Source organism: Taudactylus pleione, unplaced genomic scaffold, assembly GCF_031769625.1.
Source record: "Taudactylus pleione unplaced genomic scaffold, aTauple2 ptg000201l, whole genome shotgun sequence".
In the NCBI taxonomy this organism is placed as follows: domain Eukaryota; kingdom Metazoa; phylum Chordata; class Amphibia; order Anura; family Myobatrachidae; genus Taudactylus; species Taudactylus pleione.
The window spans coordinates 28,815,780-28,843,169 of record NW_028284603.1 but is presented as its reverse complement, the minus strand read 5'-3'; the positions used below and the strand labels follow the sequence as shown (position 1 = coordinate 28,843,169).

At 42.7% G+C, this 27,390-nt stretch overlaps 1 protein-coding gene across 3 annotated transcripts in view; it reads right to left on the bottom strand.

Annotated features, from left to right (window-relative positions):
* The window catches only part of HHAT (hedgehog acyltransferase), a 477,149-nt gene that overhangs the window by 144,101 nt on the left and 305,658 nt on the right, over positions 1-27,390 (bottom strand). For 2 of the 3 annotated variants that reach the window (XM_088477539.1, XM_088477540.1), the window contains exon 10: positions 2,337-2,538. The exons of the other annotated variant lie outside the window; for it this stretch is intronic. In XM_088477539.1, the coding sequence (XP_088333665.1) occupies positions 2,337-2,538 (202 nt within the window). The remainder of the gene's footprint in view (positions 1-2,336; positions 2,539-27,390) is intronic. 3 annotated transcript variants of the gene reach the window in all.

The window sequence follows — 27,390 nt, the reverse complement described above, 5'->3', positions numbered from 1 at the left end:
GGATCCGACGTCCGACATATCGGGCGGTCCCCACACACGGCCGCCTGCCCGATATGCTGGCTCCCCCGTCCCCCACCTGCATAAGATCGCACATTGCATCCCCAGATCGACTAAACCTGCAGTAATATCTGGGGGTGCGATGTACGGCCCCGCGCTCTGTCCGATATCATGCCCATACGCGGTACGATAGAGCAGCCAAATCGTACCAATCCGTCGGATCGGCTGCTTTATCGCACCGTGTATGGGCACATTAAGACTCATTTGGTTCTAAATAATCTACTGGAAAAAGCAAGGGAGTTGTTATTGATAAACCTTAAAACATACAAATACAGAAGTAAGGAAAACTTGGTCCTCAAGGCACCCTAACAGTCCAGGTTTTAAAGATATCTATGCTTGACCACAGGTGACTTAATTAGTACCTCGGTCAATTTGATTTAACCACCTGTGCTCAACCATGGCTATCTCTAAAACCTGAACTGTTGGGGGTACCTTGAAGACCGCATTTGGGAACCTCTGTAGTAGATTATGATGAGTCAGTCGCAACAAAATCAGTTAACTCTCAAGAGGTAGGGTTAAGACATTGTTCTAGCTTACAGGTACTCAAATGCATCAACTTAAACATATACTGGTCAAAATGAATGCCATAATACCTTTACGCTGGAGTCAGACAGGTGCTTTGACCACTAGCTAGAGAAGATTAGAATTAATAGTGATTAAATCACTTCCTGCTGACACAATGATGGTAATTGAATTAAATGAGATGTACAGACAATGCAGTGGAAGTGCTATTGGGACATTGAATGTTGGCAGCAGTACCCTACACTGTGCATTTTATATTGTACTGCATACAGTCCTTCAAAATTGGGACTGTCCAACTAAAATTGGGTAACCTGGGAGATATTAGTTAAGCATTTTCAGTGTGCGACTGATAGTCATGTTTATTAACTGTGAAAAAGGGAGGTACCAAGCGCCGAGGGGGAAATAAGTACAGTAAATAAGATAAAAATGTGTATACAGCTGCCCACCACCTGCCTTTTTGATAAAGCTGCTGTTTGCAGTGAAACGATTTAAAGGATTACAGAAATTCCCTCCACACTTTTGTTACACTGCCGCTTGGCTCTCCAGCTTTGGAAACCTTTCACCTACGGATTCCACCTACATCATCATCCAGAGCTTGCACCGGGACTGCCTTTTCCCTGTGGCCGTCTCCAGCTGCAAATCAGCCTGGCTTGCAGGTTTGACGCCGCATCCCCCCTCTGGAGCAAGCCAGCAACACTGCTGGGGCACTAACAGCTATCACAACCAGCCGGTGATACACAGCGCTGAACCCGCTTCACGCCAGGATTCACCAGCCGATATTTTTCATACTCACCTGTGCCTGCACTGGGACCACCACCATATCCACGGCATCCTCCTGCCGCAATTCAGCCATCCACATCCAGGCTGACAACGCGACTCAGACTTGGAGAGTGCATTTGCCATGCCGGGAGACAGGTGAATATCCACAAACACCAGTGAACAGGTACAGTGCCCACAGTGTATTTCCTATTTGGCACCATTGTCAGCCTGATTATACTTACGGCTAGTGTTTCATTATAACACAATCAGCCTATGCCATTGGTTGGAACTTTACCACTTGGATATTGATACCATCCACACACCAACGATCACGATGGCACAGTGATTCGCATTCCATGTGACTTTCCATTTATGTGATTTTTAGTACACGCTGCAGTGAGACCTCATTTCCAAACAGACGATACATTTGTTTCATGATTTGGTATATTGTATCTATGTGGAGGTTGAATACCTAGTACCCATGCTCACTATTTTCAGCTCATGGTCAGAGTACTACTTATTGTCATCTGATATTGTCATTTATTTTATACTCATTTGTTCATATTTTCATTAAGTACATTTTTTAATTATTTGGTATACTATGTGTCTCTAGCGCCGTTCCACCTATATGTTTATTAACTGTCCTGCAAACCTTTATCTATTTTTCAAAACCTCTGGGTGGGTGCAAACTATGGCTACCAATTATACACAGGCTTACAGGACTCAATATGTCATGTGAAATCAGAGGGCGAAGTTTTTACAGTTCAAACTGAGCTCACGGGGCATTTCAAAAACTCTCTGCACAGTACATGATGTGCCATATGCAGTATCATAAATCATTAATAGCAGCCGGACATTTTCTCATGGGATTGCTGCTTTAAGATAATGTTTTTTTTTTTTATGTTTGGGATACTGCTTGGATAAACAAAAAATGTTTTCACACATCTCATTGCCAAAAGGACAATGACAAATTTGTTATATAGAATTCTCATACTTACGATTATATCTTGAATGGATGGCATAGTAAGAAGCTTCTTCACTGCATGTTCTATGAAGATTCCAAACCAGTTGAGTGCAGCCCAGTACCACAGATATTCATGGGCTCCGTGCCAGTAACATACAAAAATAAAAGTAAAGGCAGTGGATAAGAGCATTCCACCTAGACCACAGTGTGACCCACCCATTGGAATATAAATGTACCTGCAGAAACAAAAACATAAGATTATTTAATTCACAACTCATTCTGAATAAAAGGGCTGATTGGCTTATACACATGCTGCTGCCATTTTAACTAAACACATTGCTTTATTACCTTATCTTTCCATCATCATGCTAATTATTTTATTTGTGATGAAATGGGATGTGACACAAAATGAATGTCTGATGCATCTAAAGCCAATGAAAGTGTGTCATTTTAATGGCATCAATCAACTCTTAGGGGGTATATTTACTAAAGTTAGTAAGTAGAAACCGATTGGTTGCTATGGACAACATCTCCACTACTAAAACCCGTGCTTTAGTAATATACCCCATACTGTTGATCTGAGCATACCGCTCAACATTTAGACATGCAAAATTAGGACATAACTGAGCTCCACTCCAGATTCATCAAAACCTGTCCATATATGGACACCACTGAGCAAAATGACCCTCACTGTGAGGCCTGCAAATCAGGACTGTCCTACCAACTTCGGAATGGAGGTACTGCATGATGTGAGGACATAACTCGCAGCAAAGAAGGGAACTCAGAGATGTAAAGCTGTGCACGTAACAAAAGGGCTTACCTACCAAAATGGCACAAGGTGTACAGATGTGCTGTAGCCAATACATTTAATATACGATTACAGCTGTCAGTTTTGTGTGACAATATAGTAAATGAAAGGCAATATCTGATTAGTTGCCATGTGTTAAAAGTTACCTTCTGCAAATACTGTATAGAAGCACCATTTTATTACATAAACCCTTAAATGGGATCTGTTACAAAGCATTTGAATCGTAATCTGCTAAAACAGCCATCTAAAGCAAAACACAACAGGTTTAAAATTTAAATAATGAAAACAATATTTAAAAAAATGATGATAATAATAAGCCATTGCTTGCAAATTGCCCGATTAACTTTCTCAAGAAACTTGCCCAGTAATGAGATACAGAGCAGATTAGTGTGATTAGATTTTAATAACACAGTACACCACCGAGCGTACAGAATGAAATGTTCAGTTAAATTACGTATACAGCAACTGTATATAATTTGTCCTTTTTTTTCTGTATTTGATACTCTTTAGTCTTTGTTTTCTGTTTGGAAAGAGAATCTGTTTCACAAACAGCTAAACACAGACAGTCTTTACACAATAACAATTAAAAAGCAAAAAAATAGAATTCTTTTTTAAAGATGAACTTAGCTACTGCAGAAAATTTCTTGAATCGAGGTTGAACTGAATTTCCAGTAAAATTTTTGCTATTTTGTAAATTAGAAGTAGTTCAACATATAGACATTGCAAATGCCATTCACATATATATATATATATATATATATATATATACACACACACACATATATATATATATATATACATACACACATCATATATATATATATATATATATATATACACACACACACGCATATATGAGAGAAACACTGGAAAGATTGTCAAAGGGAGATATATATATAACCCGGGTTTATAGTCAGTCTCTCACTGCCTGGGAACAGGCTCAGAGAGGCACTGTGATTACTGAATGTAAATGTTGTGCTAAAGACTTCTGTTTTGTGAGAGGGACGTTAGGTCTCCCCACTCTGAGAAAGGGAATTATTTTGTTTAGTTGGAGCCGGACAGGCCAGGATTTACTTCTATGCTTTTATTTATTTTTGTGCTACTAATACAACTATCTACGGATACTTGCACCAAAGCCCTGGAATGGTGTATTACTACTATATTTTTAGAGTGTGTATATAAAAATGGTGCACATGGCAGATTGTGCTGGCGTTCCATGTTAACTCACGTTACAAAGTGACATAGCAAGTATATGCATAGCTACCAACAGCACAAGGAATTTATGTGAAATTAATTGTATTTACTGAGAAATTAGGGACAGGTCATGTTTTAAAAAAAACTGTGTACTGGAATTGCTAATTGTTTGCTATGTCACTTTGTAACGTGAGTTACCATGGAATGACCCTGCTAAATATTGTACATGCTGCAACTTAAAGGACTTATATTGTGTGAAGTTTGTTTCCCACAATATACTGACATTCCTTGCAATACATATTTCTGCAAACGGATTGTACTTTCAGACAATTATGTATGTCAGCTGAATAAAAAGTGTGCAGCGCATTCTTGCATAATACACGTAGTGAATCAAATTGCTGTGTTGATGTCCTGACCTGTTAATTATTATTATTATTACCAGTTATTTATATAGCGCACACATATTCCGCAGCGCTTTACAGAGAATATTTGGCCACTCACATCAGTGCCTGCCCCAGTGGAGCTTACAATCTAATTATCTAATTAATTGGTAGCATATGTGTTTTGAGTGGAAGTAACTGTCAATCCCTAGCAGAATAAGCGACACACAGCTGAATAGCTGCTGGACTAAAAGAAATGGGTAATGTGCCCCTTCCCCAAATTATCAACCAACCAGAGAATGGGCTAGTTGTACTATAACAGGGACTAACATAGGGCAGGGTAAGTGCCTGGCAGTAGATTTACCAAGCACAAAAAAGACAACTTGACCTACTGTATGATGCCTTTGTATATCTGTGAAATTAATAGCAGCTCTTTTAAACAAAGTCCCTTGTATTTTACATTTACTGATCATTTACAGTAACCAGAGGGACGAGTTAATTTATAATAATCATTACAGTGTGCCACTGCCTACACTTAAGCTGGGTACACACTAGTTGAAGTGCAAACATTGGTCGTCCTGATTCCCTTGAACCCCAGAACAAACGATATAGTGCATACACATTGTGCAATCCTTCAAACGACTAAATGATATATCATGCTCCGTTTGGTCGTTAGACCGTTAACTACATAACGTTAACATATGGCCTTGTCGTCCAATAGGGAGTACACACTAGATGATTTGAACAAAATCGTGAACGATATCTTCAGATCTGCCTGCACAATAAATTAATCAGGCACTAACAATCAGCATGGGATGGTGGAATTAGACTATATACAAACTTCTTTCAACAAACTGCTGCTCCACATAAGGGTTACTGAAAAACCCTATTTGTACAAAAACTAAAAAGTAGAAAAATTAAGCGGTTTGTAAAATAAAAATAAAGCTGCATTTATTTACATATGAATCAAATAAAACACTCGGCCAGTGTATAAACTTTAAAACAAATATTACACACAAAGTTCAAATACAGCTGCAGCAAATCTCAATTATCAGCATTCATATAATAGATCAACTCTATCCATATCTACGTTATTTAAAACTATGCTATTTATTAAAACTAATTTGGGGCATATCCAATTGGTTGCGAGGTTTAGCGAGGTACAAAAACCTCACGCCCAATTTTGGATTACCGCGGGTATGCGTGCTCCTGATACCCCCGGTATCAAGTACAAAAAAAAGTGGTTGCGGGGGTTTCAGTGCTGAAAACCCTGCGACACGTGAAAAAAAACAAACCTTACGGCTCTCCACGGCTCCTGGTGGCCTCCCCTACATCTTGTCACTGGGCAGAGGCCTGCTGGGAGTTTCCAGGGGTACTGGGAGGCGCAAGGGATGCTGGTGAGATGTGGTTCTCCCAGGGCCCAGTACAGGGGGTATATACTCAAACAGGGAGATCACACACACACACCGGAGGTCACTCTCACACACACACACACTAACAAACACTCGCACACACTCACCCTACTGCTCCCGATGTTGTATGCAGAAGACACCGCTTCGGTGAGTAATTAAAGACTAATTAAGCTAATTGGAAACTTACAATTGCTTAATTAGCCCTCGGGGGGGGGGGGGGGGGGTTCTGCCGGGGTCCCAGAACAAGTCCCGCAGATTTTTCCTAAAATGAACGATATTAGGAAAAATCGGACTTGCTCTGGAGGTGCGAGAAAAAAAGGATGCGTCCCATTTTCAGACACCTTATTGACTAGCAAAACCCCGTGGCTGTGGAAAAACATCAGCGCCGTGTGGGGTTTTGAAATATCCTGCCTGCAAATGGATATGTCCCTTGTGACCAAATAAGTAGCAATCTACTTGTAGCAGTTAGAGATTGTTCATACCCTGTAACAGAATAAATTGTTTATGTATACAGTATGTCTAGAAATGCATATAACCATGCCACACAAATTTGAAGTTATGGAATCAGGACAATGTGCGCATGCTACCATGAGGCATGGCCTGACGTCATGGGTAAAGTGTTCAATGCTTCCCAAACTGTTGGACTGCCACTAGCCTGCTTTCCTTCCCTTTAAACACCCATTACATGCCATACACAGAATGCAGAGAAGCAGTGAATAGGACTTAACGCACAATGTTCAGGTCCATGTAATAATGCCCTTTAATTGCACTGTCCCGCCTAAATGTGGACAGTTGAGAGGGATGATAAACCACTTTATGGTATTGTATTATTGCACCAATGTGCTGTGATATACAGAGCCAACAAAATATGCAGGCATTTTGATTATTGTAAGCACAATATTTATGATTAGAACAATGACAAGATAGGGGATCTAAACCCTCAAGTTTTCCCAACAGTTCATGTTTTGAGGATTTCTCTCTGTGGAAGCAGGTGGGATAATTACTGACCAGGCAATATAGGTAAAATAGATGAACTCACCTGTGCATGATTAAAGAAATCCATAAAACATGACCTGTTGGTGTTAATTGAGGACTGGAGTTGAGAACCCCTGATCTAGACCAGTCTACGGGGTATATTTACAAAGTGGCGCCGTTTGCAAGCCTCAGCTTCCTATAGGGTTTGAGTTGACAATTTAAAGCGCTACTAAAATGAAGTGCTAAGCCTGGTATGTTTTACACTTTATATTAGCACCCCTTGAAATTTTGGGCTTGAAACTAACTGTTTCACACATAACGACTGTTAAACAGGAATGTTGATTATAAGCAATTAGCATTTTAGTAGAGAAAGGAGGGGGATTTAACCCCCTATTGTACCTCAGCACACTGAATAATACCTGCAACAATATATGAAGACTATATGGTCATAGAAATTCAGAGATATTAGTTGCATGCATTTGCAAATACATGGGAGGCTGCTGGGCCACGTCACGGCTTCTCTGTTACCAGCAGTCCCTAACACTAAGGGGTTCACGTCCGGGGTGCAGTGCACCCCAAAAAACGTCCAGCCCAGGACCCCCCCAGGGCATCACACGAAAATGGAAAAAGAGTGACAGTGCAGTGTAAAGTATAGCTGTGTGTGAGTAATCATTAAGTGTGAAATGAGAGACGTGACGTGGCCCAGCAGCCTCCCATGTATTTGCAAATGCATGCAACTAATATCTCTGAATTTCTATGACCATATAGTCTTCATATATTGTTGCAGGTATTATTCAGTGTGCTGAGGTACAATAGGGGGTTAAATCCCCCTCCTTTCTCTACTTAGTATGACCCCTCCCTTTCATGCACCTGATTAGTACTGCTAGATTGATTGAGCAGCTGCCATTTTTGTTAATTAGCATTTTAGGACAATTTTTCAAGTCTCTTGGCGATTTCAGGAAACGAGAAAAATCTCTACCAAGGCTGTTATTATTGTCAAAGAATGGACCGTTGTATTGCAGTTCTGTATTCTGAATATCATTTCTGGCATTGGTTTTCATTTCTATATATGGACAACCAAACATTGACATATTTCTTTCCCTGTACGCTGCATGTCATTCACATGTCATATTTTGTATGCATGAACAGCCTTACATTATCACACATGTCCTGTGTGCAGGATGCAGCAATGAGACCGGCCGCAAGGCTGTCGGTCTTAATACCGATATCCGAATCCCGGCAAGGGACTTAAGATAGGTCGTCGAAATACCAACGCCTATCTTAATCCTGGTGCCGGACCGCTGAAGGACGCCAGACCGAACGAGGTAAGTCTGGGGTGCCCTAAGCGTTAGCAGCGGGTGGGGGACAGTGGAGGGTTGGCTTTAGGGAGCATAGCGGGGTTAAAAAATTTTTTTGGGGGGTTAGGGTTAGGCACCCCTAGGGGGGGTTAGGCTTAGGGTGCGGTAAGGGGGGTTAGGGATAGGCACTCCCGGGGGGAGGTTAGGGTTAGCCACTAGGGGGGGAGGTTAGGATTAAGCACCACTAAGGGAGGGTTAGGGTTAGGGGGGGGGAGGGGTAGGGATAGCGAACTCACCTGCCCTGTCAGGATCTTCTCCCTTCAGGCTGCTGGCGTCGGGATATGACCCCACCGGGACTTCATACCCATTCCCAGTGTGCTGGGTGTATTTCTCAGTATCACTTGCTGTGATTGCTGTATGATTCATGATTTAGTGTAAATTATTATGTAAATGCCTTAGAACCACGCTTGTTGTGGGTTATAGATGACTAAATAGAGCATATGCAAGTAAACAACGCCAGCAATAACATTCCCCAATACTGTATTCAAATCTTACGCAATTACGGCTCTAAACCTCAAGCAATACTTGTACTCCAGTTAAACTACAAACTTAGCATTTATTTGATTTTATCCCTTGTGGATTTTCTAGTATGGAAATCCTGCTGCTGCTTTCCCTGATGTAAAGAGGATAATCCTATCAAAAAGCTCGCAGCAGCTTCTAGTATCATAATGAAAATAATTGAGAAGGAAAAATTCAAATCAATACTAATCAGACTCAGCTGCTCCACGTTCCTTCACTGTGGTTCAATAATACTTCTTAGATTGTTGTGTGACAGCCGGGTGTCTGCGCAGACGCATAGCAGCCAAGTGTCTAATGAAGCAGACAACACAAGTAATTAGTTCTGTCACGGCTCCAAACAGAATTTGCACTGCCACAATTTCTATTTCTTAGACAATTAGGGTACATTAATCTGTGTCCAAATATGAAAAACAGAGCAGCGCAAAGCATATTAAAGAGTCTAGGGAAAATACAGCAATAGAAAAGCATGAACATACAGAACAGCAATACTCTCCTGCTTATTGTAGTCTCAGATGTTTCATACATTTGCCCAGTTCTCTATTTCAAGCTCAAGGCTATGTATGTAATTACCAAATCAGACATGTACTATCTTGTAATAGGAAATTTATGATCCACGTAATACAATGCCCCTGTGGCCTGCTGCATGTGGGCAAAACGACTCAGCAGTTTTAAGAGCGGATGGCCCTCCATTTCTCTGCCATCACGGCAGCTCCTGATGGAAAAGACCAGGACCAGCCGGTGGCACGCCACTTTAATGAGCTACTCCATTGATTGGCAAATTTGAAATAAAAATAATTTCTTGCGTTCATCCCTCCATGAGGGCTGATGATAGGGCTAAGGCCCTTCTAACTCTGGAAGCTAAATGGATTTATACTCTAAATACCGTGACACCCTTTGGCCTTAATGAGGCTCTGCCACTTAATTGCTGCTTATAGCTCTTGATGCTTCTTTTGGTCTCCTTTATGTGAGGGAGCACGGGTTGCTCTGGATAGAGATTAGTAGTCCTTACATTAGTTTCTTTGTTGGTAGAGTTACTATTCTGTTACTATTACTATTTTTCCTGATAGCTACATTCATGTATCTCTTCTCTTTTTCAGATTGCTCCTTGAGAGCCATAGAATTCCTTCACATATAGCCTCCCAGTTTCGATTGTTGGACATACTTAGAGGTATGTAACACATGTATGAGCCATTATGTATTGTTTACATCCATGCCTTGTCATGTTCTGTATGATGCCATATTATATTATGTCATTATTATGTTTATGTTTTGTGCACTATGGTAGAAATGTGCAAGGACTGCTGCAGTGGACTGCGACTGGATACAGGGATGAGGTGCCTCCGTGCAACCGTGGTCCAGTCAGCGCTACTATTGTGTTTACCCTAGTTGCACTGTGTTGCTATGGGCCAGTCGGGCCCCCGTTGACATCATCAGCAGGTGCCACGGTGTGCCCTGGATGTCACATGTGCAGCGCTGGCAGCCTGAGTTTGTTTCATGGGTGTTATTGGTGTTGGGCTATTAAGGTAGGACTTGCTTGTTATCTGTATGCCTGATGACAGTTTTAATATTAAACCGAAACATTGGAAAGCTGTTTAGTTTTTTTCTTTTACTGAAAGCCTGGGAGTGCTTCCATCTGGGGATCATATACAGTATATTCATGATAGAGCGGCATTCTATTCAATATAAGGAAACCTCCACAGTGAAATATTAAAATAACTTTAATCAGAACATAATTAAGAACTGCTCACATAAGATAAAGAATCAAAGAGCATGTCTATAGTCAATTCAAAGTCTCCTGTAGTACCCGGTATGAAAAATTGGGATTTCAGTACTGTCTTGGAACACAGAAGAAACCCCTTCAGGTGGATGGCTGCCATATATAGCTCATATATAACTAATATTAGGATTTAAAACCAGATCTGTAGATGAAGAACTAATAGCAGTATCTAGAACCTTCCTTAAATCATTTGAGGGACGAGCTTTTAGCTTTGCGGCTCTGACTCTCCGGAACCCACTTCCTCGCACAGTTTGAGAGGCCTCCACTCTAGAATCATTCAATAATAGACAAGATATTTGTTTATCCTGGGATAGATCTATTAATGCTGGTATGATATGGGTACTATAAAACACGGCGTTCATGACACTCTTTTAGAACATGACACGTGATTCATAGAGTGCCGTCGTTTTCATTTGGATAGAGGATAATTTAAGAACTTGACCTTGCATTACAAATTGTTCTTGTGACACCAGTCAGTGGGTTGCCCTGTGACTGCCAAAGCATCATAATTTTCCATTCTAAAAATGGCCAAGAGCGCTTTTTACAATTTGAATGGTACAGTACAGCTGCAATTTAGTGTATGAGTATGCAATCTATCTCTTATCAGCAGCATCACCGTGTGTGCCTCATGCCCCTGTGCTAGTACCAGTTCCTAGTGATTGATAGATGGGTGAACATTAATCTACTATGAAAAGGCAAAAGATTCTTTGTAATCCAGGAAAAAAGACCTACATTTGAAACTAAGGACCTGATTCAGACCCGTTTGCTAAGGCGCGATCGCTCACTGCCGGGCGATTGTTGCTTAGTGCGCATGTGTATAATTCACAGTGCGCATGTGCAAGCCTGTCTCAGCGACGGGGAATCGTGCGCTTGTAACACACAGACTGCCCGCTAGTTTGAGTGACAGATAGTGCCCTTTGTGGGTGGTAACAGGGGAAGGTGCTTGTAAACGGGGGAGTGGTGTTGCGGACGCAGGCGTGTCAAGCCGGCAAAACGCCGTTTAATGGGTGTGCATAATTAGCAAAGTAGCGTCATTGTAGATGTCACCTGCATGTATTTCAGCCATCACTGATCGCAGTGCTTGCGGCGCGGAAAGGCAACCTCAAGGGCTGCAAGCAGCTCTTGATGTTACGATTAATCAAACAATTCCAGGAGATGACGTGTCTTGCGAGGGGAAAGGGGGCATCTTTATACACTAGCGAGCGCACAGTGCCATAGCTCGCTAAGATATAGAGGGCGTCCTTACGCCACACAGTGCGATTGAGAAATTTGAATATCCGGCCCCTTTTTCGCCAGCGAGCGATCTTGCAAGCAGGTCTGAATAAGCTCCTAAATCCAGTTAGCTTTTTGCACTGAAACTCCCTGTGCACCTGCCACAATAAACAGGGAGCTCAGCTGAGAACCATTTTTCTCAAATGAACTAATTTGCAATAGAGTTATATTTGACCACCACAATGTGACCACAGAAACTTATGGCTATGGATTCTACTCATCAATTGTTCCTGTGCATGATTTGCTCTTCAAATAGAATTTAAAATGTCCACTAACCTCAGTCAGATACATATTAATCACTGTGTAGTACAGCTGCCGCAATGTGCCCTGCACAGGTGTTCTCTTCCCAAGATAATCACTAACATGCAAACTGGCCAACAACTGTCAGCGACCACAAATGTTATTTTATTAGGACAATACCATGAATGACATGCAAGATGCGATAGCCTGCATAAATACAGCATGCTAGAGATAATCACAATGTTCTTTTACAACGGCAGGTGTGTTACTGTAACAATCACTGATTCTATAGCCATTTAAAGGAGAACACAAATACATTCTGTTTGTTTTTTTAATAACAGAGAAAAATCTCAATAATTATAAACCAAAAAGCATCTGTCTATGGAGTAAGCAAGCTTCCTAATAAACAACGATATAAAGGGATCTTTGTATCATTGGTTGCAGCGATAAGAAATGATTGTGTGTGTGCGATTTATCTTAATTCCCTGTTGTGAAAAAGCCAGAACCGGAAGTGAATTACCAGGAGGGGGGGGGAGCATGGTGGGTGCTTGGGAGTGATATTCTGATCCATATCTGGTGGTGCTCTCCCCAAAGGAACATACAGTGGTATTATGGCAATCAGGAAGATTCCCATCCCCGAGTGCATGAGCTAGCTTGATGCAGGGACCATAGGGGAACAACGGTGTCGTCCACAGGGCTCTGCGCGGCGGCACCGCTCGTACACCCCAAGTTACAGTCATGACACCTCCCCGCCCCTCGATCCGTAACACCCACACCTTCTCCGTAGGCATTTCGGACGGCCACAATCTTCCTCTTCTCGCAGGTGCCTTAACTCCTCCTTGGGCCATGCTCTCAGCCGGCTCTGTCTCCTCACTCTGAGTCTGACAGGATATACTCACTGCATACCATGCCTATGGAGAAGTTATGTGCCCCAATTCACCATTAGGCAACCTAGGAGTCCGCCTAGGGCCCGTCTGATCCTAAGGAGCCCGTGGCCAGGCCCCCTTAATCTGCCCCTGGAGATAACCTCCTGCGCTGTGCTTGAACTGCTCCGGCTGACAGCGGCTGGAGAGAGGACACACATACAGGCAGTATAACAGCAGCACAGTCGGTGCCCTGCCTCTACTATGCCGGGGAGGACTCAGAGGCAGAGTTGCAGCCCATGGAACCTCTGTCATCACTGCAGCACGGCTCAAGCCAACTTCCTGCTCCTCACCTCCAATCAACTCCACTCCCGAGATGTGTAGTGTGAGCAGCTGCTATCAGTGAATTCAGGCAGGCAGTCTCCTTCACCCGAACCCCCCTCCCCTCCCCCCATCTGTGCAGGAGGCGCTGATCTATGCAGCCACTCCAACCAACTCCACCCCCCCCCCGCAGCCTACACTGCTGTAGTCAGCCACCGCAGTCAGTCAGTCTCCTCCATTGCAGCAACCCCCGCAGTATAGCCAGGCATTCCTCCATGCAGCATGCTAATCTTGTGAGCCCACTGCAAAGCCCCCACCCCCCACAGCCTGTGCTGCTGTAGTCAGACCCTGCAGTTACAGTGAGTGCTGGGCAGCCTCCTCTTTTGCAGCACCCCCCCTTCCCCCGCAGTGTAGCCAGCCTTTAACAAACACCCCCCGTGTGCATTGCAGTTAGCCTACAACTCTACCTCCCCTCTTCCACTACCACGACTCATCCCCCCCCAAGTGAGGATACTTTTCTTCTGCCTATGACATCAGGGGCGGCTATATGACCCAGCACAGCAGTCTAGGTAAGTTTAACTGAAAAGTTGTTCGCACTTATAGTGTTAAACACAACTCTCTCTACATATATATATATATATATATTTATTTATAGAATCACTGGTCACTAGCTATTTTGTAAGTGTTTACTTTCTTTTTTGTTCCCCCATCATTTTCTGTCTCCCTCTGTTCTTCCCCCTTTCCTACCATCTCCCTCTGTTTGTCCCACTCTCCTCCAGTCCACCTCTGTTCATCTCCCTTTCCTCCCGCCTATCCCCTAATATAAATATATATATACAGCGGGTAAAATAAGTATTGAACACATCAACAATTTTCTCAGTAAATATATTTGTAATGGTGCTATTGTAATAAAATGTCACCAAATTTTAGCAACAACCCATGAAATCCACACATACAAAGAAATCAAACCATAGATGTCCATAAATTTAGTTATGTGTAATAATGTGAAATGACACAGGGAAAAATGGAGGTGCAAAAAGGCATGGAAAGCCAAGACACCAGCTGAAATCTATCAGTAATTATAAAGCAATCCTGCTTCTTGTCAGTGCAAATAATATAAGATGGTTCAGTCCCAACTGATGGCCTATTAAAAGGTGTCTCATTAGCAAAGTGTCACACAAGAAACATCTCATGATGGGTAAAAGCAACAAGCTCTCTCAAGACCTTCACAACCTTATTGATGTAAAACGTACTGATGGCATTGGTTACAGAAGGATTTCTAAACTTCTGAATGTTCCAGTGAGCACTGTTGGGGCCATAATCCGGAAGTGGAAAGAACATCAATTCACCATAAACCGGCCACGACCAGGTGCTCCTCGCAAGATTTCTGACAGAGGAGTGAAAAGAATTATCAGAAAAGTTGTCCAAGAGCCAAGGACCACTTGTGGAGAGCTTCAGAAAGACCTGGAATTAGCAGGTACAATTGTTTCAAAGACAACAATAAATAATGCACTCAACTGCCATGGCCTGCTCACCACGCAAGTCTCCATTGCTGAAGAAAAAGCATGTTGAAGCTCTTTTAAAGTTTGCTGCACAACATTTGGACAAGCCTGTGAAATACTGGGAGAATATAGTCTGGTCAGATAAGACCAAAATTTAACTCTTTGGCTGCCATAATACACACCATGTTTTGAGGAGAAATGGCACTGCACATCACCCCAAAAACACCTTAACAACAGTGAAGTTTGCAGGTGGGAACATCATGGTGTGCGGTTGATTTTCAGCATACGGTACTGGCATACTTCATATGTTTGAAGGAAGGATGAATGGAATTCTTAATAAAAATCTGCTGCTATCTACCAGGATGCTGAAGATGAAACGAGGGTGGACAATTCAGCTAGACAATGATCCCAAACACATAGCCAAGGACACTCTCAATTGGTTTCAGAGAAAGAAAATAAAGCTGCTAGAATGGCCCAGCCAATCACCTGACTTGAATCCAATTAACAATCTATGGAAAGAACTAAAGATCAGAGGGCCTGATAAAGACCCGCTCGCAAGCGCATAGCACTTGCAAGCTGGTCGATGGTGGTCCAGTACGCACTGCGCATGCGCGAGCCCCGGAGCGAGCGCAAAAAGCACTCGCTCCATGGCTCACTACAAAAGGGGCGGCTGTCGATGTTGATCGACAGCTCGCCCCATTTTGTAGGCGTGGCGGGGGGGTGGCTTCACAAACTGAGGCGTTCGCATGATGTCAGTGGGCGGCCCCACTGACATCACCAGTGATGTCAGTGGGAGAGCTTCCGGCTCTATTAGAGCCAGAAGCTCTCTGGGGCTTGCGGCCACGAGACCCTACCACAAAGGCCTCATCGCAAGCCCGATGGTTGCGATGGTCAAGACCATCGCAACCATCATCCTGGCCGCTTGCAATAGCTGTGGGTGGTCACCCACAGCTATGCGAGTGACCAGGAGGCCGAACCAGAAAAAAAACAAAACGCCCTGATTCAGAGTGAGCGCTCTTTCAGAGCGTCCATCTCTGAATCAAGCCCAGAGTTCATAGAAGAGGCCCAGGGAACCTTCACGATTTGAAGACTGTTTGTGTGGAAGAATAGGCCAAAATCACACCTGGGCACTGCATGCGACTAGTTTCTCCATACATGAGACATCTTGAAGCTGTAATTACCAACAAAGACTTTTGTTCGAAGTATTTAATAAATTTCAGTAAGCGTGTTCAATACTTTTTCCCTGTGTCATTTCACATTATTACACATAACTTAATTTATGGACATTTCTGGTTTCATTTCTTTGCATGTGTGGATTGCATGGGTTATTGCTGACACTTGGTGAAAATTTCATTACAACAGCCCCATTATAAATATATTTACTGAGAAAAATGTTCATGCGTTTGATACTTATTTTAACCGCTGTGTGTGTGTGTATATATATATATATATATATATATATATATATACATACACACACACACACACACACACACACACACACACTGTTCAGGTGTCACTGGAAAAAGATACACACATCATATATATATATATATATATTGTGACACAGTCGGGATAGGGGTCCCCCTCCTGTGGTAGACGGACTCCCTCTTTACACACACCGCAGCTGGAGAAACAGATTCTCGTTCTCGTACAAGCTGGTCGGAGCCAGTCTTTATTGTACCAGGTACATAAATAAAACAAACCAAACAAAATACTAACCCGTCTGGGTTCTAACTAGACAGTAGGTTTTCTCACTATCAGAACACTATAAACAAGTTCACGTCCACAGTACTTATAGGTCTGTATCAAAACAATGTCTCAGAGCAAGCTAGCCTGCGGGCCTGCTTTCCCAGGTGTGAGACACTCAGCCAGAACTAAATCCAGCTTATAACAGCCATTTCCAGGTGCAAGCCCTAATGAGCCTGCTACCAGGCTGAAAGGCCCAACACCCGGAGTGGCCTGTGGATGGAGCCCTCCCTCACCACACATCCACACCCCCAGGACCCATTCCGGCTTTTCACCAAAGCCGACATTCCACTCTGTTCAGCAGAACAGACTTTTCCTGGGGGTTTAAAAGACATATGTGAGAAATCTGGAACACACATATATGCCATCCACAACTTTTCCAGTGCTTCTATCACATATCCCCCCCTTTGTTTCGACCTGTGGGGCAGAACAACTGCAGCCCCCAAACAATGAACACGTGACGAAGCGTCTGCATTGGCCAGCTGGCTTCCTGGCCTGTGTTCTACCAAAAATTTTAAGTTTTGTAGTGCCAAGAACCATCTCGTTATTCTCCCATTGGTCTCTTTGCTCTCAGACATCCACTTCAGCGGGGCATGGTCAGTGATCAGCCTGAATTTCCTTCCCACCAAATAGTACCTGAGAGTTTCCAATGCCCATTTTATGGCCAACGCTTCCTTCTCAACTGTAGCATAGTTTCTCTCATGTACATTTAATTTCCTGCTTAGGTAAAAAATAGGGTGTTCCTCACCTTCCTTGCTCTGGGACAGCACCGCTCCTATACCTACTTCTAACGCATCACTTTGCACAACAAACTCCCTGTCAAAATCAGGAGCCATCAGAACTGGTTGGGAACACAACGCTATTTTCAACTCCTGAAAAGCCTTCTCTGCTTCAGGACTCCATTCCACCATGACTTTCTGTTGTCCTTTGGTAAGGTCAGTCAGTGGGACTGCAATGGTGGCAAAATTGGGTATAAACCTCCTATAATACCCAGTAATCCCTAAGAAAGCTCTCACCTGCTTCTTATTCAAGGGTCGTGGCCAGTTTTGTATTGCCTCAATCTTATTAAGCTGTGGCTTTCTCAAACCTCTGAAAATGGTGTATCCAAGATACTTTCCATCCCTAGACAACATTTTTTTGAGTTGGCTGTCAAACCTGCCCTATAGATGGAGTCCAACACTGCTTGTACTCTGGGCAAGTGAGACTGCCAATCAGGACTATGAATGACCACATCATCCAGATAAGCAGCAGCATACTGTCTATGGGGCCTTCGAATCCTGTCCATCATTCTTTGAAAAGTAGCAGGTGCCCCATGTAGCCCAAAGGGCAACATCTTGTATTGAAACAACCCCTCTGGTGCAGAAAAAGCTGTCTTTTCTTTGGCATTCTCATTTAACGGCACTTGCCAATACCCTTTGGTCAAGTCAAGAGTAGTTAAATATCTGGCTGTCCCTAGCCTTTCAATTAGTTCATCCACCCTAGGCATTGGGTAGGCATCGAACTTTGACACACTGTTCAATTTCCAGAAGTCATTGCAGAAACGCGCACTCCCGTCGGCCTTTGGATGCGATTCTTCAATTACATCCAACTCTAACATTTTTTTAATTTCTTTCGATGTTGATTCTCTTTGGCCTTCTGGTAACCTATAGGGCTTTAGGTTAACCTTAACCCCTGGGTCAGTGATTATGTCATGTTTAATGACCGTGGTTTTTCCTGGTATGTCAGAAAACAGCACCCTATTTCTGATCAGAAATTCCTTAACTTCCTGCTGTTGAACTGCTGACAGGGTTTTTGCCACAGTCACTTTAGGAACCAAAGGCCCTGGGTTTACTGGAGGGGCTCGGACAGCTGTCAGAGCTGCTCTATCCTTCCAGGGTTTTATAAGATTTACATGATATATCTGTTCTGGCTTTCTTTTCCCCAGCTGGTAGACTCTGTAATTAACCTGCCCCACTTTTTCTAAAATTTCAAAGGGTCCTTGCCACTTAGCCAAAAGTTTACTTCTACTGTGGGAACCAACACCAACACCCTGTCCCCAGGAGTAAAGACGCGTAACCGAGCATTGCGGTTGTATACCCTCTGCTATACTGTTGCGCCCGTTCCAAGTGCACTCTCACTATCGGCACCACAACAGCAATTCTTTCTTGCATTTGGGAAACATGCTCATATATGGACTGGACTGCCCCTCCCATGTCTCTTTGGCAAGGTCTAGTAACCCCCTTGGGTGTCTCCCATATAACAAATCGAAAGGTGAAATCCCAGTGGAGGATTGAGGAACCTCTCTTATGGCCAACAACAAATAAGGCAACAAGTAATCCCAATCTCTACCATCTTTGTCGACTACTTTTCTGAGCATATGTTTTAACGTCTTGTTAAACCTCTCGACTAACCATTGTTTTGGGGGTGATAGACCAAAATCCTTATCTGTTCGATTTTGAACAGGCGGCACAACTCTTTCATGACTTTTGACATAAATGGGGTACCTTGGTCAGTCAGTATTTCCTTGGGTATTCCCAACCTGCTAAAGACATGGACTAACTCTCTAGCAATGGTCTTGGTTGACGTATTGCACAACGGTATCGCTTACAGGTACCTGGTAGCGTAATCCATTATCACCAGAATATATTGATGGCCCCGGGCAGACTTCATTAAGGGTCCAACCAAATCCATAACTATTCTTTCAAATGGCACCTCAATAATGGATAATGGGACTAGTGGACTTTTAAAATGTGGTCTTGGAGCATGATACGGACATTCAGGGTAGGATGCACAATAGTCAGATACCTCTTTATGGACCCCGGGCCAGAAAACATGGTAATTAGAAATAGTCCATGCACATACCAGTTGCAGCTGTTGTTGCTCTTGATAACTGGAACCGGACTACAGCAGGCGCCTGAAGAAAGAATACATCCAGGAGTGAGAAGAGAGCGGTAACGGACACCCAGGAGGATCGAGTGAGAGGGTGAGTCTCTGTACGGGACAGGTCATCCGGCGAATAGTTCCGGTGGAGCTTCAACCGTGACTGACCCCCCGCAGACCATAGCTGGTCAGCTATGAAGTCGAGGTTCCGGTGTTAGGCCTGTTACCAGGGTTAGCGTGGAGACCAGACCTGCAGCCAGACCAGGCTTGGCCCGGAGCACCGACCACTATCCGCACTCCGGGTTCCAACCATGAGGGAGTCTGGTTCCAACCGTGAGGGAGTCCGGTTCCAGTCACCAAGGGCAACAACAGATGCAACTGGTATGTGCATGGACTATTTCTAATTACCAAGCAGATAAGCGGGACGCCGCAGTCTGCTATATTACTAAACAGTGACCACAAGTATCTGAGCTTCTCAAATAAAGACTAATCACAAAGGAACCTGAACTTTTTATTAAAATACTTTTTGCATCTAATCAGTCCATATCTAGACAGATTAGTTTTTGATTTATTTTTCATTTTCGTGGGTAGTAGGTTTTATCTACTCCTACAGCTTTTGATTTATCTGTTAGTAAAATGCTTTATATAAAATTTACAGTGTTATTTACCATCCATGACTCACATAGAGGTTACTAAGGGCCTCATTTAGACCCGCTCACAAGCGGGTCGATGCTCCCCCACTGCGCATGCGCCGCCTCCAGCATGCGCATGCGTGTGGCCCGTCCAGCGACGGCAGCTCCGTTGCTACGGGTCTCGCTACAAGAAGGGGCGGCTGTCGATGTTGATTGACGCTCGCACCGGTTTGTAGGTGGGGTGGATGCACAAATGCAGGAGTTCCCTTAGGAACGCCTGGCGTTTGTGGGCGGCCCTACTGACATCACTCGTGTTGTCAGTAGTGGACTTCCTGCTCTATTAGAGCAGGGAGTCCACTCGGGCTTGCGAGAGCTGAGACCCTATCACAGGGTCTCCTCGCAAGCCCGAGGGTTGCGATAATCGCGACAGGCTCCAGGCCACTCGCAAAAGCTGTTGGTGGTCACCCACAGCTTAGTGAGTGGCCTGAAGAAAAAAAAAAAAAAACGGCCATCAGACCTGCGAACCTCCCCCGTCAGCGAGCGGGTCTGAATCAGGCCCTAAGATTGTTACAGTCTAGCCATTAATGGGTTGAGTGCTGCACCTGCTTACTAATTTTACTGGAACAAATATCGATAGGCAGAGGGTAGCCTATGTTAGAAGTTGCCACAACATACTTGATCAGTGCGCAGGAAACTACCTCTCTATATAAATACAAGTAACAAAACAAACAAACAGATCTACAGGATACTAAATTTGGTTTTAATATCTGAAACATCTAAGTGTGACAAATATACAAAAGTAGAAGAAATCAGGAAGTGGGCAAAGCTTTTTCATGCCACCGTATAATAATGGGCCAGAGTTGTAGGCTATGCTGATGTTTTTGGAGTTGAGCAATTATCTGCGTAAGCGGCAAATTACATCACTGCAGTCGCTTGCAGAGACTATTAATTCGCAGTGTGATTGGCAGTCAGGGAGTGTTTGGGGGAGGTAACGGGAAGTGGTGGATAAAAACTTAGGCATGTTGCAACCATTTTGGGGGCGTGTTACTCCCTGCATCTGCGATCCCGAAAGCAGGAATATGGCTCCAGCGTCTCAGTTCCCATGCCCATTCTGCGCGATCATAGTCACTCAGGACTGCAAACATCAAAGTATCTGCGATCGATGCTGTATCTTTGTATGCACATGCTTGAAGACTTGGTAGTCACTCTCAATACATACTGTATCCCGGCATCTGCAAAATTTGTATATTTCTATAAAACAGCTGCGTACAGGAATCCCGTACGCAGCTGGCATGGCAGCAGCATACATCTCAGAATCAGGCCCAAAGGGCCAAATGTAATAGGGTGTCTGTTTTAGTAATAGTACAAACTCGCACCGTCTCGCATTTTTTAAAGGTGCGAGTTTGTGCTGTTACTCGAAAATTCAATAGCCTGTGAACTTTTCAGCTCGAGGCTACTCTATTTGCGAGATTAGGCGAGTTGTTCCCTAGTTAAACTGACACCTTTTAATGCGACTAACATTAAATGGTGCGAGTTTTAGAGAAGCCATCACAGATCAGTGAGAGCCGTGATGGCTTCTGTCTGTATATTTAAAAAAAAAAATGACGTGCACCCCCTCCCCAAAAGCATAACCAACCCAGGGCATTATAAAGCCTGTCCTGGTTGTAAAAATACAGGGGACAAAATGCGTAGAGGTCCCCTGTATATTAAGAACCAGCACAGGACTTTGCAGAGCCGGTCCTGGTTATGGAAAAACAGGGGACAAAACGAGTAGGGGTCCCCTGTTAATTCCATAACCAGCACCAGACTCTTTCTAGAGCCAGGAAAGGCTTTATAAAGCCTGGGGCTGGTTATGCTTTTGGGGAGGAGGTGCACGTCAGTTTTAAAATAATTTTAAACCTTTTACATAAATACACACAGAAATATGAATGTATCTCATGGATATGTGTATGTTTCTGTGTTAATCTAACCTGCTCAGGATATACTCGCTAGCCTGAAACAGGTCTATTGTTTGGGGACTTTTGGTTTTCTTTTTTTTGTGAGTCTAAAACAGACACCCTATTACATTGGGTGAGGTGATTGTTTTCAATGTGAAAACATCTGGATGCGAGTTTGAGAATGGGGATTTTTAGTAACTCTGAAAAATGCAAGTTTTAGTGAACTAACACCCTATTACATTGGAGAGTTGTGGAAAATTGAGAGTTTAGCACCAAACTCGCAATTTAACAAAACCAACTCCCTATTACATTTGGCCCATAGTCTCTAATATGGGATGTAGTTATGAGACCGGCGGCCGCGATGCTGCCATTCTAAATTACAATGAGGAAAACTCGACAAGGGACTTAAGATAGGCGTCCGACGTCTATCTTAATCCTGACGCCTGAATCCAGAAGGATGCCAGCCCGAACGAGGTGAGTCCGAGGCGCCCTTAATTGTTAGCCGCGGAGTGAGAGGGTTAGGTTTAGGTAGCATAGCAGGGTTAGCGTTAGGTTTTGGGGGAAGGTTAGGGTTAGGCACCCCTAGAGGGAGGTTTAGGCACCACTGGGGGGTGGAGGGTTAGGCACTAATGGGGGAGGGTTAGGTTTAGGCACGAAGGGGGGAGACTTAGGTTTAGGCACTAACTGGGAGGGTTAGGGTGCGGGGTGTGAAGGGTTAGGGTTGGCTACAAAAAGGGAGGATTGGGGGGGAGTGTAAGCATACTTACCCAACCCCTGTTGGGATACCAACCATCGGGATGCCGCTGTCGGTATTTTGACATGTGGCATCCCGACAGCCGGCATTACATACCAATTCCCTCTAATGTACAGTACTTTTAACTCAATTTAGCCTTCAGCTAATTTTTTTTCTTTCAAAATGATCATGGTATAAAAAAATGACAGTTTTAGGATGTAAAATAAAAAAATAATGAGTAGAAACTGTAATAGAACTTTTTTTATATCTATATAAGGATATAAATTTCTGCAGTAACGTTAGCTTTGTAGTGTTTAAAGAAAAGAAAAAAAACCAGCATAATCTATCATATATCTAAAAAGAGCCAGGCTGCACAAGAAAACGTCATGTGTACAGTGTCTGATCACAGCGCAGTCAGTCTACACAGGCACAAGTGTCACACTAATTAGAGCCTCACATCTTATCTTGTTTATCAGCACCAGAGTCTAAGAAGCTTAGAAATTATTTTCTTTACTGAATTTAAGATAATTTGAAACTAACTTTTAAAAATCTCAAATTGTGAACAGATCATAGGGCCTATTCCTCATTACTTAATTTCTACAAAAGCAGGTGAACGCAATTGTAGAAATGAAGTTATCGGGCCATTCCTTCTGCGGATGGCCCGTTGTCCCCATACACTAGTATGGGGACAGAATTCATCCTCTGAAAATACAATATTTTCGGACCTTGAGTGTGGGGACATTCGCCATCTTCAGATTCCCCCCAAAGTGTGTAAATAAAGGGTTAATTAAAAACATAACCAGCCCTGGGCCTGTCAGCCTGGTTTGGTCATGGAAAATTAGGGGAAAAACGGACATGGGGTCCACCTTATTTTTATTAACCAGCATCAGGCTGAACCAGCCGGGGTGGTAATGCATAACAGGGGGACACACAGTGTGTGTATATCTCCCTGCCAAAGCATTATCCAGCCCTAAACTGGTCAGCCCAGGGCTGGAAATCCTTTTAAAGTGGGGACCCCGAAATTAAATAAAATAGTGTTCCCCCTCCTGAGAATCCACCAGCTCTGGGCTGAAAGCCCAAGGCTATTCCCTGCAGCCCTGGTGGCAATGGGTGCAGGGTTAATGTTGGAAAAAATAGAATTAATACAGGTATTGAACTTTACAGTGGGATGGCCCCGGCCCCGGCATCTCGGCATTTGGATAACCAATAGTACCAGCATGCTTGGACAGTAAAGGCCCACTGGCACCTGTACCCCCACTGTAAAGACAATATTTAAAAAAAAGACGGTACCGACACACGGATAGTGTTAGTCCTATATTACACACTCAAACTACATACACAACTACTCATATAGGTGGTTGGTCCCCTTGACCAGTAGAATCCCATTTTCAGAAAGAACTAAAAACACAGCTCCCAATCCATAAAGCACACGCTGAACTGTACTGTATGTTACAGTACAGCGTCCTGAAATTACATTTTACACTTGTTTTTTTTGCACTTCAGGTGTGATTGGCTAAGAGTCAGACCGCTCTTAGGCCGCGTACACACTGGACGATATTGTGAACAATAAGGATATCGTTCACAATATCATCCAGTGTATATGCAAGATATCATTAACGATGAGCGCTCCCGTGGATCGTTAATGATATCTTTCATTGTCTGAACATGCAGTCCAACCTGATGATATCGTCAGGTTGTGTATGTTCAGGGATGCTGCCGGTGACATCACTGAACGATATCGTTAATTATATCGTTCAGTGTATAGGCTCAATGTCGTTATCAACATTGAGCCCGGCAAACACTTAACGATATCGCTCATGGAGCGAATCATTAACTGTGTATGTGCCATTAGCCAATCAGTGGGTGCTGCCATCGAATGGAAATAATCAGTGAAACACGCCGATTAGTAAATTTGAGGTTTTGATCATAAAACGTTCCATATACATCCAGTGATTACAAATCAACTTCAAACATGAATCTTAGTAAATGTACCCCTTACACTCTCCTCTGGCAGGCTGACATTCCCATCCACTGCCACAGCTCCACTTTTACATAGAAATCAGATCTGCCTTATTACTAGAGCAGTGCATCCACTTCCTGTCTCATCGCTTACCAAGATATGGCTCATGGCTGAGATAGCGGCGTGGGCTAATCTGTACCATTTATTTTAATCAGGAATGTTGGTTAGCCCTTATCTCAGTTACATACATGATCTTCTTGATCAAGAAAAGATGTAGTAGTAGTAGAATGAAGTGTACTATTAAAATATAAATTCCTGGGAATTGTGGAATATTTGCAATGAATTATGGCTGCGTATCTCTGTCTGCATGCGAAACGCTGACACTTGTAGCATTTCGCATGCACCCGCAGTCGCAATCTGTATGTTTTCAGGTGAGGTATCTGTCTCTCCCACATTTAAAAAAACCCATTGGTTTTTCAGGCAACCAATATAGATGTTTTGCATGTTTTTCAATTCCTTTCTTGTCTGTCTAAATATGTTGGATGCTAATTTCTGTTTAAAATGTTCTAATCTCCTAAATACATATCTCTCCCTATAAGAGAACCTTGGAAGGAATCTGCTCCTACATTAGAATCGGGGCATTTTTATGTATAATCTTATTAATGTAAGAACCGTGTCTACTATACTAAATTTTGTTATCCTCAGGATCCAATCTCCAGGTAGTATTCACAGCCCTTGGGCACAACAACCTATCTCTATTTCATTGTGAAATACATGTATAATGTATACCTGTTATAAAGCCTCTGTATTTGTTTCAGATATACTTTTAGGTATATTATTATGCCAGACTTGCTGCCTACATAATTTAAAAAAAACATTTGGGTCTCCTTTTTAGAAAAAGTTTCTGTATAATACGATCCTTTCTGACCTGCAGCACAATATCCAAAAACTAAATATGTGTTCCACTCATTTTAAACCAAGCAAATTATCATTAAGTGGTTTAACAAAAGAAGTGATAGACACATGGGGCCAAATGTAATAGGGTGAAAGTTCATAAAATGTGAGAGTTTAGCAGTAAACTTTCACATTGGTCGAGTTTTATCTTCAAAATGAGAAAAAATCTGGGGGAGTTTAAATCGTGAAAGTTTTTTGAGTATAAAAACATGCGAGTTTGCATGTTCTCGGACTCTAGCACATTGGCCAAGTATAAAAAGTGTAAGAGTTTACTGCAGTAAACTCTCACATTTTCTAAACTCTCACCCTATTACTTTTGGCTCATGGTCCCCATCCCGGATAAACTAAATCTACCTAAAGAACCAAGTTTGCCGAAATTTGCCGTCCCAATTTAGCTGCTCTTTGAACATGCCGATATACAGGTTAGCAAAGCTCGGGGCGAACCTGGTTCCCATGGCAGTACCTCCTGTTTCTAAATAAAATTGTGTATCAAACATAAAATAATTGTGCTCCAAAATAAACATAAAAGCCACCATAATAAAGCCATGCAACTACTCGTACATGGTTTAGATCTTTTTTCAAAATAGTATTTAATGACCACAAGTACCTTCGTATGAGGAATATTAGAGTACTCTACATCACATGTTAGAAAATAATATATTTTTCCATTGAATATAATTAATCAAATTCAAAAAAGGTGCACTGTCTCTAATATGAGACTTCAGGGAATTTACGTGATTTTGCAAAGGTGCAGCTACAAAAATAGACAAATTAGAAGTGATTGAATAAATTCCAGAAAGGAAAAGAGCACCCTAGGGGTGAAGTGAGGGACTTGTGTATCTATTAATAAATCAGAAACACTGGAAACATGATAAATAGAAAGTTCCAAACTTCTTTAGAATTTTTGCCGCTGTCCAATGCCCCATTTAGGAGGTTTTTAAGTTTACCATGAAAGTTAATAGTGGGGTTTTGGGGGAGTTTCTAATAGAAAAGGGTACTGTTCAACTATATATGTGCTTCCCTAAGACAGTCACATACATCTTGAACAACTACCTCCCCCCCTTCTAATGTGGGCATCCTCAGAGCTCAATCATTCATTCATCAAGTGTGAGTTTATCCCTCAGGGGAGACTTATCTGCCTGCTTGCATTTTCCTAAAGCCTTCCATTGTTGTTTTATAAATCTCTTCAATACAGGGAACCCTATATTGTAGCAGATAAAAAAAATATTTATTTTTAATCCTATTGTGCCTTTTTTTTCAAGATCAAATACTCGCATATGAGTATTATCCCCAATACTACTTTCAGAAGCCAAATTCTCAAATATATCCAATGCATCTTTGTCACTATGATCTAATAATAGTGGCAGACCTTCTTTATTTTTCTTTTTTCATTATTTGGGTGTGATACATTGTGATGAATGATAACTTTTTCCCTTATTCGGAATACAGTGACAATGCTAACTCTACTGTATGCATCATTAACAGCTTCCTGCTTTGCTACTATTCATTTTATCAATACCCACATAAGTGACACTATTTTGCTTCCTGGTACACTGTACTACAAAATTATTTTGAATACGGCTGGACCCTAATAGTTAATAACAGTAATCTGTTACCACAGTAAACGTTATCTTTATATGATA